Source organism: Gigantopelta aegis, chromosome 12, assembly GCF_016097555.1.
Source record: "Gigantopelta aegis isolate Gae_Host chromosome 12, Gae_host_genome, whole genome shotgun sequence".
NCBI classification, from domain to species: Eukaryota; Metazoa; Mollusca; class Gastropoda; order Neomphalida; family Peltospiridae; genus Gigantopelta; species Gigantopelta aegis.
Genome location: NC_054710.1, coordinates 3,479,911 through 3,498,286, shown reverse-complemented (window position 1 = coordinate 3,498,286; position 18,376 = coordinate 3,479,911). Strand labels below are relative to the sequence as shown.

The 18,376-nt window shown below is 37.6% G+C and overlaps 1 protein-coding gene across 1 annotated transcript in view; it reads right to left on the bottom strand.

Moving 5' to 3' along the window:
- LOC121386754 (HMG box transcription factor BBX-like) overlaps nucleotides 1-16,454 on the bottom strand; it is a 36,479-nt gene extending 20,025 nt beyond the window's left edge. The window contains exons 1-6 of the mRNA XM_041517756.1: nucleotides 16,351-16,454; nucleotides 10,245-10,447; nucleotides 8,156-8,321; nucleotides 5,457-5,611; nucleotides 2,865-3,795; nucleotides 462-627 (exon numbers count right to left, since the gene is read on the bottom strand). Of these exons, the coding sequence (XP_041373690.1) occupies nucleotides 462-627; nucleotides 2,865-3,795; nucleotides 5,457-5,611; nucleotides 8,156-8,321; nucleotides 10,245-10,442 (1,616 nt within the window). The 5' untranslated portion in view covers nucleotides 10,443-10,447; nucleotides 16,351-16,454. The remainder of the gene's footprint in view (nucleotides 1-461; nucleotides 628-2,864; nucleotides 3,796-5,456; nucleotides 5,612-8,155; nucleotides 8,322-10,244; nucleotides 10,448-16,350) is intronic.
- Between the last annotated feature and the right edge of the window lie 1,922 nt (nucleotides 16,455-18,376).

Sequence of the window (18,376 nt, the reverse complement as noted above, 5' to 3'; positions counted from 1 at the left end):
TCAGATGAGAGAAGGAGTGACGTCATGTAATATGTAACACTGTATGCATGCATTCCTTTTAGTGACGTAATATATATCAGATGAGAGAAGGAGTGACGTCATGTAATATGTAACACTGTATGCATGCATTCCTTTTAGTGACGTAATATATATCAGATGAGTGAAGGAGTGACGTCATGTAATATGTAACACTGTATGCATGCATTCCTTTTAGTGATGTAATATATATCAGATGAGAAAAGGAGCACCGTCACGGGATGAAAATAAAATGCAGTGAATTTTATAATAATTATAGTAAAATTATAAGAATCATTGAACTAGAAAATATTTCTGGCACTCGTCCTTTTGTTGATGGTTTTTCTGACACACGTCTCAAGAAAATTAATCATTGGAGACACCTACAAAAGGACTCGTGCCAGAAACTATTGTTCTACAGCTCTGTAACCAACATCTTGATTTACCTCTCTCCAGACGAACTACCAGTAAAGGTCTTCTCCGCGCGACGGGCCGCCAGCCTCTCCTTGGACGGCTGAATGATTCCCTCGTCAATCAGCTCCTGGTATCGCTGGCCACGGTTCCGACGGCGCGACTTCCGCACGGGCTGCAAGTCCTGGTCATCTTCATTACCTTCAATACAGAAAGGAAAGGAATGTTTAAAATGTTTTTCGATATATGGTGTCAAAAGCAGGGAACATTTTACAGGGAGGTATTAGCAGTAGTTAGAAGTCGAAGTCGCTATAATTTTTTTTACCTCATCCTATTTCAAAAATGAAATCACACAACAGACGTCAAGATCCCCGACTTGTTTATTGTCATAGTTACCTTGGCACATTGTTGCCGTATGTCGGCCGTGTTTTTTCTTTGGTGCCAGACTGTATCCTCGAATAATCGTTAATCGGCCTATTAACAAGAAGTGGTTTCTGCGCATGTGCATTGTAATGTACGATTGTTTTGCTGCAATAATGTTTTACCGTGTTCAATTTATTATTAAAATCAACCAACAAATGTTAATGCTCATGCCAGTTTTCTGCTGTGAAGAGATTAAATACATGTCATAGTCTAATGTTGACATTCTTCAGATATAACTGTAAACCGGGCTAATGTTTCTCAAAGTGAACTGTGTGTCGCGCCGTGTGCCAAGCGTTGAAAATTCTCGGCCACATTCATTTCAGTTATGCCAGAAAATACTAATTAATACTTTAATTTTACCATAACAGCACATTATCAACTATTAAAATAATATCACATTTTTAATAAAACATACAAGTGTTTTATTTAAACTTTATTACCGGAAGTAGTATTTTATATCAAAACATTACGATTAGAACCGAGTGTAAAATTTGGAATTTCTCCGATGGAACGTAGAAACTGGTGAAACTTTAAGAAATGTACCGATAAAATGTTCACATCGCCTGCTTTTATCAAACTTCACCCCTTTCTTCTGGGAAGGGACAAGTCACTTCTCCTACTTTTTCAATTCTAGATTAGGGCCTGCTAACATATGGTACTTTCAATGAAAGGAAAGAAATGTCATAACTGTGAAAAATGGGTAAAAATTGCCATAAAATTTAAAGCTATATACAAAATTTTATCTCAATATCTTCAAACAAAAAAACACCAAAAGTAAAAAAAACTAATTTTCTTGTCACCTACAGTGTAAGTTTCAGGGCTATAACTAAAAAATGGGTAAATTAATATTGCGATAAAGTCAAACTTGATCTGTAACACAACATGATATTTAAAGCTATACACAAAATTTCAGCTCATTATTTTGAGTCATTGCATAGATTCATTACAAAACAATTCTTTTGACTTTTAGTTCATCAAACAGGGGCGGTGAAATATCAAAAATATTAGTTTTTACCCCATAATTTTTGACGGATTGCAGGATTAAAAAATAACAAATATTCTGAGAGTAACTGCAAAAAGAAATATACATGTCCCCTACCAAACCTAAGAATTGTTTGTATCTCCTAAGTTCAAGGGCCATAACTCCGTCAATTTTTTTTAAATTGCCATGAAAGTCAAACTTGATCTGTAACAGTGCATGATAAAGCTATAAACAAAATTTCTGCTGAATATCTCAAAGTTTTCTGAAGAAAACAAAAAGAGTCTGGAAAACACATTTTCATATCTCATAAGTTCAAGGGCCAAAAATGGTTAAACCGCCATAAATATCTCAAGACATACAAAAAAACCATCCAGAAAACTATATGTGGGACAGACGGATGGACGGACAGACGGACGGATAGACAGACAGATGGACGGAGATGAAACCTATAGTCCCCTCTGGTTGGACCTGTAGGGGACTAATAACTAGTTATGTCACGGGATGTCAGCTTTATTCTGTTCAGGTCAACTGGGAAACATAATCTGCTCAGCAAGCCTCGCAGAATTTCCCATTCTTACCATCACAGGATGACATCACTGGAACACATTGATTAATTAATCATCGGCTATTGGATGTCAAACATTTGCTAATTCTGACACATAATCATCAGAGGAAACCCGCTACATTTTTTCATTAGCAGCAAGGGATCTTTTATATGCACATTCCCACAGACAGAAAAGCACATACCACAGCCTTTTGACCAGTTGCGGTGCACTGGTTGGAACGAGAAAAAACCCAATCAGTTGAATGGATCCACCGAGGTGGTTTGATCCTGCGACACAAGCACCTCAATTTTAGCGAGCACTCAACCGACTGAGCTAAAACCCAATCAGTTGAACAGATCCACCGTGGGGATTCTATCCTGCAACGCAAACACTTCAGGGGAGTGCTGGACCGACTGAGCTACACCCCCCCCCCCCCCCCCCCCCCGACACCCCCGGTTAACTAGAACTTTATTCTCTATTTAAATTACCTGTATTAACGTCCAACTCGGACTTCTCCTCTTTGAGGTGACAGTTTTCAGAATCGGGAGACAGTGACCGCTTCTTTTCACAAACCTTCCCAGCTGCCTCAGAAATCTTCCCAGCAGCCTCAGAAACGACCTTGCCCGTTATCTGCGACCGTCTTTCAGATTTCGGATACTGCGGAACCGTTATGCAAGGAAGCAGCGGCGCTCTGTTCTCTTTTACCAGCATCATCTTTGCTGCTTTTTCCGTACTTAATGACGTTTCCGTAGCGCCAGCCTTTTGCTTCACTTTGACCGTGACCTTGACATCTCCTGTGCCGTCGGTGGAAAATGTAGAGCCGTCAACTTTGTTGGTAATAGTCACTGGATCGTCACTCTGGTCTGACAAACATTCGGCCAGGGTTTCGGCATTCGACATCCGGCGAAATCTTTTAACTTCTACCTTTTGGTCACCATCTCCAGAGTTATCTCCCCCTTGAAGTAACTCACCACCAAAAGTCATCTCTTCCGTTTTGTTGACAGCAGTTTTCAAACATTTGTGCTGATGTTCTTCTTCTTCCACATTTCCTTTGGGGGTTCCGTGTTCAACAGAAACATGAGCGTCAGACATTCGGCAAATTTTTTTGCTACTACAAACATTCGTCGAAGACTGAGTTCCACCATCCGTATAGGATTTATCAATGTCTGTGTGGGTTGGTGGACTGATCTCGACTGTCTTTTTTATTTTCCATCTCGTCGGTTTAGATTTGGGTTTTTTCGTCACTACTTCTTCATCGTTGAGGACGTCTGCGTATATAGACGGACCACCGTCCTGCGGAGTTGTACAACAACCGTCTGGTTGTCTTATCGCTCGACATTTCCCCGCTTTAGATTTTGTATCTGTTGTTGTCACCTGTGAATTGTCATCATCGTCCAACTGAAGTTCATTTGCACACATCTAGAAAAAGCAAAACAAGCACTGTGAGAGTGACCGTTAAAGCAATACATGTTTCCTACCAGGTCCAACAGAGTTTATGGAGTAAAATGGATAGGGTTTTGCCGAAAGTTGGCTCAAATTGCTGAGTTATTAGCAGTAGAGACAATGAATGAATGACTGACTGACTGACTGACTGACTGACTGACTGAATGAATGAATGAATAGAATGATTAACGACACCCCAGCATAAAAATACACATCGGCTACTGGGTGTCACAAATGGTAGCAGTAGAGAGAAGTTGAAGTCACGGTAATAGTTTAGAACTAAAGCGATTTCAAAAACAAAATCACATAACAGATGTCAAGACCACAACTTGTGTAGCGTCACAGCTCACATAACACCTTGTCAGTCTGTGGTTTTATTTCGGTGCCAGACCGTACATCAACACATGACGCGCCTTTTGCAGTGACCAGTCAACCTTTGTGTACCGTATATCGCTGTGTATAAGCCGTCCCCTTAGTTTTCCCCTCGATATCTGGTACAAAAGGTTGGTATGATGTATAAGCCAATTTTAACTCAACTTTTATGGAACTGAAACTGGCAAAAATATAGATATATCTGATTGAGATAATGTTGGTCTTCTAGTCCTATAGCAGTGAATAACGGGAATTTGTTTTGGTGATGTCATCAAAATACAAGGTACAAAAAATACTGTAATAAAGATTTTAAGATAGCTAAAAAGAATAAAGGTTTATAAAAAAATCCCCTAATGTGGAATAACTTTGTTCTCTTCTTTTATTTCTCAATTGAATCGATCGCATGGACATTGCTAGCTAATAAATGTAGTTTCACTTTTATACGGCAGTGTAAATATTATTTAACACCCATGACAGATAATTGCAATGATACAACACAGCCTATTCCCTTCTTTTTATAAGTGGCGATATCTCTAATAAAATGTTGTTTCTAATAATTTATTAGAAACTGCAGAATCCACAATGATGGTAAGTAAAAATAATCAGTTCTGACCAATTAAATTTGCAACTGAGGATAAAATATCAGTGGTCATAAAAAGAGTTAAAGGGACATACCCTAGTTTCAACCCGTGAAAATTAACACTAAGTTTAGTTAATCTACAAACCTGTAACGCATTTGGATAAAGTTACAATTGAGTGAAACATTAGTCTGTGATTTTGAAATGGTAAAATACCCTCTAGAAGTAGACCAAAACTCGACTCCGTAACTGTTACTTCTCAGACAAATGTGCATTTTTAAAAATATGAGAAATGCATTTTGTGATATTAAAAACAACAGGATGTACGGAAATGGATAATCTAGGGTATGTTTCTTTAATGATTCGAACCCAGTGTCTAATTTGGAACTTTTTCGATATAATGCAGAACATGATGAAACATACCAATAAATGTTCACATCGCCTATTTTTATCACACTTATCCCCTTTCTTCTGGGAAGGGAAAAGTCACCTCTACTTTTTCAATTCTAGATTAGGGGCTGTACTATAATTACATTTTGGAGGCAGCTGATAAGGGGGCGTAACTCTCTTCTCCTTCCTAAGAATGGTACAACTAATATATTTTTTCTCCATGTCAGTGAACAGACTAATGCGTGATATAATAGTTACATTTCAATTAAATTACATTACGTTTCTAATGTTACTTACCTCAGCTAATTCAAGCAAAGCAGATTTTGGAGAGAGCTGATCAGGGGGCGTAACTCTCTTCTCCTTCTCGGGCGAGCCACACGAAGATGACCTTGAGGACATGGACTGCTGGCCGGCCATCAGAAGCAGGTTGAGGCCTCCCATGTTGGACGGGTCTGAAAACAGGAATACTCAGTCAGGGCTTGAAATTATTACACAATAATATGAATTGAAAGTCCAAACCACATTGTTAAAGGAGCTCAATCACAGACTTAGTGGGCCTTGTTTCTCTAAATATGCATTATAAATGGAAAATTACATTCATTTGGAATAACAAACCTAGTTACTGTATGATCCAAAACATTTAAATTGAACTACGATCGAGTAAAATTTGGAAGTTTTCTTGTAAAAAGTCATAAAAATACGGAAAAACAGATTCGTAGTGATGAGGCTATATATACGACAACTGTATAATGTATTTGTGGATTTTATATAAACAATCGCCATGTATAGAGACTTGGCAAATGAGGGCTGGCTATATACATGGCAAATAATAAAAAATATATTATTTCATGACGAAAATAACCGCGAATACGCTGAAATAAAATAATAAACAGTCGGAACATGAACTCACCATTTATTATTATTATTATTAGGCACATGTGCAAATTATTTTGATTGGTTCACAAAGTGGTATTTCGGTTTTAATGTATAGCGTAAAAAAACAGTGTAGGCCTACTGTTCCATGTTTTGTCACCAAAAGGTTGGCTAATTATTACTTAACCCAGTTGAATCCAGTTCTACGTGAAGGGACAAGTTCAGCCTGCCGTTTATGCGTGTGTGCACACACGTTAATCTTGCATTTTTATAGCCAAAACTCCTCCAGATAAAACACCGCCTCTCCAAAAAGGTAGTAGTAGGCTAATAATAATAATAATAGTAGTAGTAGTAGTAGTAGTAGTAGTAGTAGTAGTAGTAGTAGTAGTAGTAGTAGTAGTAGTAGTAGTAGTAGTAGTAGTAGTAGTAGTAATAATAATTGTGTATTATTATTATTATTATATGTATTATAATGTTGGTAAAATCAGGTCGCAGTGGGGGTGGGTGGGGGCGGTTGTTACAGAAACGTTACATAAATTTAGAGGGGGACCCGGGAGTGGTCCAAGCTTTATTAGTAGCCTATAAAAAATGTATTTTGAGTTTTATTGTCCCTTGCAATTTTGAGCATTTGAAATGACTAAATACAGCAAAATAACCTTTTAGTCATATTTATTTACAGTAAAATTAATTTTTTTACAAAATTTATGTAAGCAGCCTCAAAATTGCAATCAGTGAAAAATTATTAAGTTCAAGCCCTGTTGTTAGTTTGTGTACTGTCCGTTGTTAGTTTCTCTTTCAGTTAATCTACCTCAGCAGCTGATAATTTGTAATTTTTATTTTTATTTATTTATTTATCATCATCATCATCATCATCATCATCATCATCATCATCATCATCATCATCTATTTATTTATTTATTTATTATCATCATCATCTATTTATTTATTTATTTATTTATTTATTTATAATTAATTTTTTGTTTATTTATTTATTTATTATAATTAATTTTTTGTTAGTACTGTAGGGACAATATGACACTATTCATATATCTATGGAAAACGTACACAAAAGGGTCCGCTAAATTCATATACTCCCCCACCCCGTCTCCTGTTCAGAAAATGCACTGTTCGTACAGTACTTAGTATGTATTCCTCCTGTTCAAGATGGTTCAGTAATATGGATCAATCAAATACATGTACTTATTTACCGCCTATATACATTTTTGCTGTGAATATAGCCAGCCCTCGTTAGTGGACGCTATAGACACGGCCTTCGTATATATAGTCACATCGTATATAAACACCGTCTAGTTCAGAGTATTCTTTAAAAATGTTACAATTCCTATCCCAAGTCAGCTGTTATGGCATATTTTGCATGATAATGAATTTGACAAGGTGGAAAATGACGGTGTTTGTGATCCAGATGTTTAGAGTTTTTCGCGTACGACTAACGATAAATTTACCTACAGATGCAAAGGCCTAACTAGTCGGGATTGGCGATGTTTAACATGCTTCTGTTACTAAAATAAATTAATGTATAAGCTTAATATCATTCACTACATATTTTTATTAATTTTTAATAACTTATTTTCACTGTTGTTGTTTTTTCTATTTACCCTATGTCGCAAAGGACGGTCAAGCGTTCTCTTTACACGAGCTTGGTAAATCGTTTTGGCACTGCGGTTATTCAGGGAATGCCTGTCACGTGACTCAAAATAATACGTCACACCTCTGCTCTCCAAATAGACGTTATTTTTCTCAGAATTATGGACCGTACCCATAATTCAATTATTTTTATATATTTTTTAATAATAAGTGTGATATGGTGGTTATGTAGATGTTTAAATAAAGTACTTTTAGGTACAAATCAAATGTATATATTGTCATATAATATTTTGTTGGGTCAGTAATTAGGTCAATCATCCGTGACAGAGCGCGTTTAACAACTACGATACATTATTTTTCTACCTTTTATTACCAATAGATTTTTACACACATTTTGTCCAAACAGAACTCTATTTGAAGCCCTATCTGATATGCACAATACGAACCGGCAAGTTTCCCAGACATGATCTTGTCATCGAGGGATATCTCAAGCCCTATCTGATATACACAATACTAACCGGCAAGTTTCCCTGGCACGATCTTGCCATCGAGGGATATCTCCGGCGCCCCGTTGAGAACCCGGATGTTGGTGGGTCGCGTCGTCATCTTGGTCGGGGGCTGCAACACCTTCTCCGGGTTGTACCATTTATAGTCAGGGTTGGCCTTCATGAACGCATCCTTGTACTGGAAATAAGACAGATATATGGGTTGTACCATTTATAGGTGGGGTTGGCCTTGTACTGGAAATAAGACAGATATATGGGTTGTACCATTTATAGTTGGGGTTGGCCTTCATGAATGCATCCTTGTACTGGAAATAAGATAGATATATGGGTTGTACCATTTATAGTCAGGGTTGGCCTTCATGAACGCATCCTTGTATTGGAAATAAGACAGATATATGGGTTGTACCATTTATAGTTGGGGTTGGCCTTGTACCGGAAATAAGACAGATATATGGGTTGTACCATTTATAGTTGGGGTTGGCCTTCATGAACGCATCCTTGTACTGGAAATAAGACAGATATATGGGTTGTACCATTTATAGTCAGGGTTGGCCTTGTACTGGAAATAAGACAGATATATGGGTTGTACCATTTATAGTTGGGGTTGACCTTGTACTGGAAATAAGACAGATATATGGGTTGTACCATTTATAGTTGGGGTTGGCCTTCATGAACGCATCCTTGTACTGGAAATAAGACAGATATATGGGTTGTACCATTTATAGTCGGGGTTGGCCTTCATGAACGCATTCTTGTACTGGAAATAAGATAGATATATGGGTTGTACCATTTATAGTCGGGGTTGGCCTTCATGAACACATTCTTGTACTGGAAATAAGATAGATATATGGGTTGTACCATTTATAGTCGGGGTTGGCCTTCATGAACACATTCTTGTACTGGAAATAAGATAGATATATGGGTTGTACCATTTATAGTCGGGGTTGGCCTTCATGAATACATCCTTGTACTGGAAATACGACATATATATCGTCATAGCAATACAAGAAACTACCCAAAAAACACCCATTCAAGTTTGTTTTGCTTAAAGACACCACTTGAAGAGAACATTATGTCGTGAATTAATCATCAATGGATGTTAAACATTTTATAATTTTTACAGTTTTCAGAGGAAGCCCTCTTTATTTTTTCATTAGCAGCAAGGGATATATATTATTATATGCAAATATATATATAGTCAAACTCTGACAACAAAATACTTCAAGTTTCAGGGAGTTTGAGTCTTCGAAATTCATATAGCACACCTCTAAATTGAAAATGCATTGCAGATGGATGATTTTGTTTGCTATTGTAAGAAACGTGCTCTTTCAAACTGAACATTTTGCATTTCCAGCTGAAAGGTGAATTAATATATAATTTGGTAGTTTACCCCAACTACAGCTGATGGCACCTTCCACCACCTGTGGTACGTAACTAACAAACTAAAGTATTGAATGCTGAATATCAGTAAGTATATATATTTTTTTTCACATATAAAAAATTCACAATAAAAACTTTCAATTTTTTTTGACACAATCCGCTTGTTGAGTGTAGAAACAAACAGCGTAAACAATTATTACTGGTGTTCTTTAGCGGTAACGAGACTGCATCTGTAATTATGTATTATGTAACGTGTCCCTCCGTCATGTACGAACACCAACAACCAAACACATAGACTTCGTTCTGCTTAGTCAGCCATCTATTATTCTGTAACTAACACCTGAATCCTCAACAGTCAAGACTAGACGATTGGCTGACAATTCATTCTTCTTTAAAATACTACTGGCCTCGGTGGTGTCGTGGTTACGCCATCAGTAACAAGGCCGGTACTATGTTTGCAGCCCGTTACTGGCTCCCACCCAGAGCCAGTTTAACGACTAAGTGGGTAGGTATAAGACCACTACACCTTCTTCTCTCTCACTAACCACTAGCTCAGATAGCCGAGGTGTGTGTGTCCAGGACAGCATGCTTGAACCGTACTTGGATATAAGCACGAAAATAAATTGCAATAGCTTGATCGCTAAAGCTCGGTCTAACAACTGATTTTCTTGAGACTCAACAAAAGGGCAAGTGCCAGAGACTATTATACAGTGTGACCTACCTGTTTGGCTAACTTGGTGTACACCGATTTGTCGTCCTCTCCGAGGTTCGCCCACAGGTCTCCCAGTATCTTGGTGACGCTGCGGTTGTCGAGGTCGGGGTGTTTCTCGCGCACAATGGCGCGGTGACGCTTACAGAAGATGAGAAACGCATTCATTGGACGGCGCACATCCTTCTTGTCACTCTCCGGGGAATCCATGTCGCCTGAAATTAAAAACAAAAAAATCAATGAAATTAAAATTTATTAATAATATTATTATACCTTTACAAACAGACATGGAATTTAGGGTTTAAGCTGGATGCCAAACATTAATAGCAATTTGACAAATCAGAAAATATGTAGCCAAATTAAAGTAATATGTAGCTAAACAGAATTATTGTTAAGAATAGAATGAATGAATGTGAAGAATAATGAATGAATGAATGAATGAATGAATGAATGAATGAATGAATGTTTAATGACACCCCAGCATGAAAAATACATCAGGATTGGGTGTCAAACTATGGTAATTTTTATAAATCGCTATACACATACAAAGACATGAAGTTTTCGAATTAGTAGCTTTTTGGCGAATTGGTAATGTCAGATAGTCTATATATTTGCCAATTTCGGTTTCAATAGAATATTTATTTTATTTTCACATAAAAAGTTACCTCCCAGAGCTACTTCTCATTCCAACCAGTGCACCACAACTGGATGTGGTATGTACTACCCTATCTGTGGGATGGTGCATATAAATGATCCCTTGCTACTATTAGTACTAATGGAACAATGGATTTCATCTTTTAGATTTCATGTACATTAGGGCCTCCATGAGTCCCAAATATTGGACTCGAGTACTCGAGGGTTAAACTCGACCCGGACCCGAGTACCCGACACTTAATCTAGATGATGATGAGACTAAGGAATAAACTAAAATAGCATTATGGATCTTAATTCCAACGCTGAACATGGATGCCAAATCATGCCATTGTATTGAAATTAGAAACCGGTTGATATGTTCAATGTTATGACGGCCGGATGGCCGGCCAGTTTAAAAAGAGAAACTAGCGCATGATCATATAATTATTGTGTAACTTATATCGTTGATTATCTACTGCTGAAATTATTGTCCTACATCATCCATTGTATTATATATATTTGATCATTGTATTCCACCTTGTACGGGTACTCAAGTCATGTCGAGAACTTTAACTTTCAATACGTTTTAATTATGGTTATACAGTAACTGCCTTATATGGGGGTGGGGGTGGGATGTAGCCCAGTGGTAAAGCGCTCACTTGATGCACGGTCGGTCTGGGATCGATCCCAGTCAGTGGGCCCGTTGGGCTATTTCTCACTCCAGCCAGTGCACCACAACTGGTACATCAAAGGCCGTGGTATGTGCTATCCTGTCTGTGGGATGGCATATAAAAGATCCCTTGCTGCTAATTGAAAAGAGTAGCCCATGAAGTGGCGACAGCGGGTTTCCTCTCTCAATATATGTGTGGTCCTTAACCATATGTCTGACGCCATATAACTGTAAATAAAATGTGTTGAGTGTGTTGTTAAATAAAACACTTCCTTCCTTTGTCATATATGGTTAAGGAACGTAGAGTTACGGAGACGAACCCTGCTGCTATCATAAAATGGGCTCATCTTTTTCAATTAGCAGAAATAGACCTTTTATAAAGTTTGTTTTGTTTAATGACACCACTAGAGCACATTGATTTATTAATCATCGGCTATTGGGTGTGAAACATTTGGTTATTTTGATATAGTCTTAGAGAGGAAACCCACTCCATTTTTTCCATTAGAAGCAAGGGATCTTTTATATACACCATCGACAGACAGGATAGCACATACCACAGCCTTTTATATACCTGTCGTGGTGCATTGGTTGGAACAAGAAAGAAACAATCAGTTGAATGGATCCACCGACAGAATTTCTGCCAGAGGGCAAAACGTTTATGGCTCCATACCCAAATTTCTGGGCATATTTTATTTTTTTAAAGTATTTTGTTTTACAAAATTAATTACTCTTATCAATTAATGTATGATTTTCTTAACACTAGCCCTAAACGTAACCCATTTTCTTTCTGGGGGATGTCTCCCCATACCCCCTGTTGCATTCAAGTCCATAGCACCGTACCCAAAAGTTTATTTCTGGCACAAACACTGACCAAGGTGGTTCGATCCTGTGCTGCAAGCACCTCAAGCGAGCAGTCAGTTAACTGAGCTAAAACTCTGCCCATGGTCAATCCGCATCAGATGACACAACATATTATGCCAAAATGGTGGCATAATGATTCACATCTCTGAGTTTGTTTACTTGTATGCTTTTAGGAACACAAAAGGTTTGCCATTCAAGGGAAATAACTCTTTAGGTATGATTTAGGACTGTGGAAATTCTTTAATTTGACCACGTATTAATTTGTTTTAACACTATGCACAGCACCTTAAACATCAAATTGTATTGCACCCATTACACAATTACAAGTCGTATATAACCAAACACCGGCCTCGGTGGTGCAGTGGTTAAACCATCGGACTACAGGCTGGTAGGTACAGGGTTCGCAGCCCGGTACCAGCTCCCACCCAAAGCGAGTTCTTAAGGGCTCAATGGGTAGATGTACGGCAACTATACCCACCCTCTTCTCTCTCACTAACCAACTAACAACTAATCCACTGTCCTGGACAGACAGCCCAGATAGCTGAGGTATGTGCCCAGGACAGTGTGCTTGAACCTTAACTGGATATAAGCACAAAAATGAGTTGAAATAAAATGAAAATAACCAAACAATCGAGATAAAAATCATGTAAACCAACTTCTGGTTACCTAAGGGGCCGTCCATAATTTTTAACATTTTCACGAGCGTACAAACCGTATATGGGGGGGGGAAGAGGGTGTTTAAGGGGCCAGCGTAAACTTTTTTTTTAAATGAAAAATGTACCCTTTTTAGGAGAGGGGAGGGGGGTGGTCAAAAGTGTACTTTTTGTACACTTGTAAAAATGTTGAAAATTATGGACGGACCCTAGCTAAGCAGGATTCATGCTATTGAGGGTACGGAGGGTAAAATTACTTACCCCAAAATCGTGGAATATAATCGATACATTTGTAGAATTTTTAAATAAATTATAGTTGGAGAATTCAACACCGATAACAATTTGGCTGTGATGACAATGATTTTATTACATACCTATTCAATCTTACTATAGTGATAAAGGCATTTTGAAACCGTGTGATAAATTTATTTTGTATCTGGACCGGAACTTTTAAATGGGGAATTCCCTTTTTCTTTTTACTGCAGTTAGCCCCTTTTAGTTACTCACGTCATATACGATTTACAAATTACGTCATATCGTATTTGAAACATTACACAAGGCTGCCGCAGAGTATGATTCTTAATGTTTAATAAATCCATGAAAGGAGTTTTGATCATAGATTTAACAAAGTGTTGTTATGACGATATATATTAAAAAACGTTTTGTAAAACATAAAAGAAGTTATGTAATAAATACAGAACTGCTGTATATTTCGTACCCACTGGACTGAATTATCCAGCTTTTGCATGGTGACAGATAAATCTGTCTAGATGATTTCTAAATATGCCTGACATTATAACTCATGTGATATCACAAGTGACGTCATATCTCATGTTTTTGGGAATTCTGTTGAATTACATATTCCCCAAGTAGACATTTCAAGTTGGATCTTTGTTTTAAAAATATTTAAACAAATTAATATTTTTAACTTTATAATTATGGTCAAGTTGTTACATTTTCATATCACTGTGTAATGTTGACTGTTTTTTCCGTGGATAATTAAATGAGTTTGTTGGAGAAATGTTTATGAATTGTTCTAGAATAAACAAACTGTTTTGTTACTGTAATTAAATGGGCAAGAAATATACAGAACTTCACATAAGTTGTTTTTGCATCCTATTTATTGCACAAGTTTATATTGCAAATAAACAAGTGCAATAAATAGGAGTGAGAGAGAGAAATGTTTTATTTAACAATGCATTCAACACATTTTAATTAGTGTTATATGGCATCAGACATATGGTTAAGGACCACACATATATTGAGAGATGAAACCCGCTGTCACCACTGCATGGGCTACTCTTTCCAATTAGCAGCAAGGGATCTTTTATATGCACCATCCCACAGACAGGATAGTACATACCACAGACTTTGTTATATCAGTTGTGGAAAACTGTCTGGAACGAGAAATAATCCAATGGGCAATAAATAGGAAGAGAAAACAGCGTATGTGAAGTTCTGTATAAAAAAAGTTATTACATACCTCCTTTTATTTTTTACAAAAACGTTTTTTAATTTAAAGCCATAACTACACTTTCTTAAAAGGACATTCCTGAGTTTGCTGCATTGTAAGATGTCTTCAAATAATAAAATATTTCTGCGATTAAACTTGCATATTAAATATAGTTTCTTGTCTAGAATATCAGTGTCTGTATATCTATGTGTTTCTGGTCGTCTTAATATTTGTAAGAAGCCCAAACTGAATTTTGTCGAAAAAAAATAATTTAAAAAATAAAATGAAATTTAATCTAGTACTAACATTAGAAGGATCAGAAACACGTTTAATATACAGCCACTAATATTTTATGCAGAAACAAATATATTTGATATGTAATTACAATCATTAAAAAGTCTCTGTTAGTCGATAACATCTGAAAAATTACAGCAAACTCAGGAATGTTCCTTTAAATCTATTAACCAATCTCCTTCCATGGATTTACTTAACGTTAAGAATCATACACTGCAGAAATCGTGTGTAATGTTTCAAATATGATGTGATGTAATCTGTAAATCTGACATGACGTCAGTAATAAAACCATTTAAAAACTTCCGGTCCAAATCACACACGTGCGATACAAAATAATTTATCATACAGTTTAAAAATGTCTTTATCACTATAGTAACATTGAGTAGGTATGTAATAAAAAGAATCAATCACCATTGTGAGCTGTAGACATTTTGTCATGGTCTTGGTAAACCTCGGCCCTCACAAAAAACATTTTGTCCTTTGGGTTGGAATTGCCTTATCTATACCTCACAACGGAAGGAAGGAAATATTTTATTTTAATGATGCACTCAACACATTTTATTTACATTTATATGGCGTCAGACATATGGCCATGGACCACACAGATATTGAGAGAGGAAACCTGCTGTCGCTACTTCACGGGCTACTCTTTTCGATTAGCAGCAAGGGATCTTTTATATGCACCATCCCACATACAGGATAGTACATACCACGGCCTTTGTTACACCAGTTGTGGAGCACTGGCTGGAACGAGAAATAGCCCAGTGGGTCCATCTACGGTGATCGATCCCAGACAGACTGCGCATGAAGCGAATGTTTTGCCACTGGGATACATCCCGCCCCACAACACAAGGGTCACTGATTCAATTAATCATACACCTGTGTGGTGGCTGCTTAAGTTAACAGGTTTGACAATACATAACATACGATGGCATACATTCGATACATTGTAGTAGGGCCTATATTGTATGTGAAATGATACATGCATTGTAACGGCTTAATGTATGTACAGGTGGGTGCTACTTAGCATTGCCGTAAACAAACGGTATACTTCAAACATGCGCGTGCGATGCGTTTTAGTAACGAAAACCGAACCCCCCCCCCCCCCAAAAAAAAAAACAACCTAAAAGATAAAACAAGTTACAATGCAGATATCGCGTTGACCCCGAAAGCGAAACCGAATAAATCGTCCCAACCTACACCCATGATGATGATTATGTCAGCTCTCGACACGAGCAACACGTAAAACGCAAATTCAACAACAAACGGTCCGCAATTCACAGAGAAAAATATGGTTTATTCAATGCACGTGAGCTCGCAGTTTTTTCGACTAGCACTGTCCGGATCGCAAAGATTGTGGTTTACGTGCAATACACGTCTCCTAATTAGCATACGCGGTTCAGCCGTTGTTCTTCTGTAGCGACTGACAGACGGGGCAAGAAACCCGACGGAACGTTGCGGAATCGAAAACATGCTGTGATCAAATCGTCAATGAGAACAAATTAAACAGGCGCGGTGTTACTGGGGGAAATGTAGTTCGATATGTAAACTTACTGCTTTCATTGATACTTTGTTGATTCAAGTCGTAATATGTGTTGTTTTTAACGTAAACATTGTTGTCCAATTTCGGTTACTCAATCACACTGCCTGTCGGCCTTCTTTAGCTGGGACGTGATACTTTCTTTCCGGCACTGATAATTGAAATTTGAGGAAACGGGCGTCTGTTGATAAGACATGCAATTAGAAATAATTATTATTTGCTTAAAATGGTTGTTGTGGCAGAAATGTGATTAAACCTGTGACACTTTCCCATAAGTTGCAAGGGATCTTTTATATGCTCCATCCCACAGACCGGAGAGTACCTCAGGGCTCGAACTTAAGAATGTGTCGCCCGTAGCATTTCTGTTTTAAATTGTGTGTAAAACGGCCCACTGACGGCAATTTTGAGCCTGCCTATGGCAATGTTTTAAAAAGTGACCTTTCCGGCAGATAAATATGACTGAAAGGTTATTTTGTTGCATGTATGATGTAGACTTATTTCAGATGTAAACTTATTTCAGATGTACAAATATTAAATAATGTATACCAGATATATTAATTTTGCTGTCGTCGAGGAGTTTTATCAACGGCAGTATTTTTTTTATTCAGCGGCACAAACGTGCCGTCGGATATGCTCCCGACCCACTGTAATTTATATCTTGGTAGCGTCAATTGCCATAGGTGTCGCCGTTAAGTTCGAGCCATGTAACCCGCCGTGACCTTTGACATGCCAGTCGTGGTGCACTGGCTTAATCGAGGAATTATACCCAGTGGGACCACGAACGGGGATCGATCCCAAACCGACCGCGCATCAAGCAAGCGATTTACCACACTGCTACGCCCCCCCCCCCCCCCCCCCCCCCAGCTGGTAGAAAGCTCGTACTAGGTGCTTGCGTCGTAAGATCTAATCACTTCAGTAGGTCCCCGTTATCGGACTGTTTTTCCCCGTTCTAACCAGTGCACAAAGTATATCAAAGGCCGTGGTACGAAACGGTTTTTCTTTCTAAAACTACGTCAGAATGACCAAATGTTTGATATCTAATATGTTCTAGTGGTGTCGTTAAATAAAACAAACTAACTTTAACTCATACCTCCGTTTAGCACTCAATAGCCGACGCGTTTTTCGTACTGGAGTGCCGTTAAATATTCATTAATTTTTCTCGGTTTCTCAGTCGTCATAACCCCCTCCACCCCACCCCCACCCCACCCTCTCTGTCTCTCGCTCTCTCTGTGTGTATGTGTATGTGTATGTGTATGTGTGTGTGTGTGTGGACAAAATGTCGAAATAACATGTTGCTATAGTTTAAAACGTGCAACGAATTTATCATGTTTGTGGAATGGTTCATATCAAAGATCCCTTGCTACTAATGGGAAAATGTAGCTGGTTTCCTCTATAAGACTATCATCAATGCCCCTAACTGCGTTATACTTCCAACTCCGTTCAGTTTGTTTTCTCGTGCACGGTTCGCGCAATCAACATCCGATTTGTTGTCGTCTGCGTGTCGTTCATTTGCGAGGTTTTCCTTCACAGTTCGAAAACATTTGCATTAACAATAAAGTTCAGACGAGTAAGTATATAAATACAAAACTTTACAACCCCCTAAAACCATTAATTTTACTAAGTAGTTTTTCTTTATTCCTAAAATTTACCGATATCGGGTCCACGTGACTTGTAGAAATTTACTTAAAATGGAGAAAAATGAATTAACATTCGGTTCGTGTCATATGACACCTGCCAGATCAACAAGGCCAAATTATATATATTTTTTTATTATTTTAACACCCCTTTTGTTAGATTTTGTTTTCAATTATTATACTCGATCTGCAAGATGTATGGTACATTTTTGTGCCTCTACTGTAGTGAATAGTATTCATAATCCATTCATAACAATTGTAAATAATTTTGAGTGTAAGCCGTGTTAAGTAAGAATCAATTTATTAAACAAATTATATTTTACAAAGAAAAATATATTTTGTTCATGTAGTAGCCTTAAAAATGGAAAATGATGGAACCGCACATACGCGTTACGATACTTTTTGC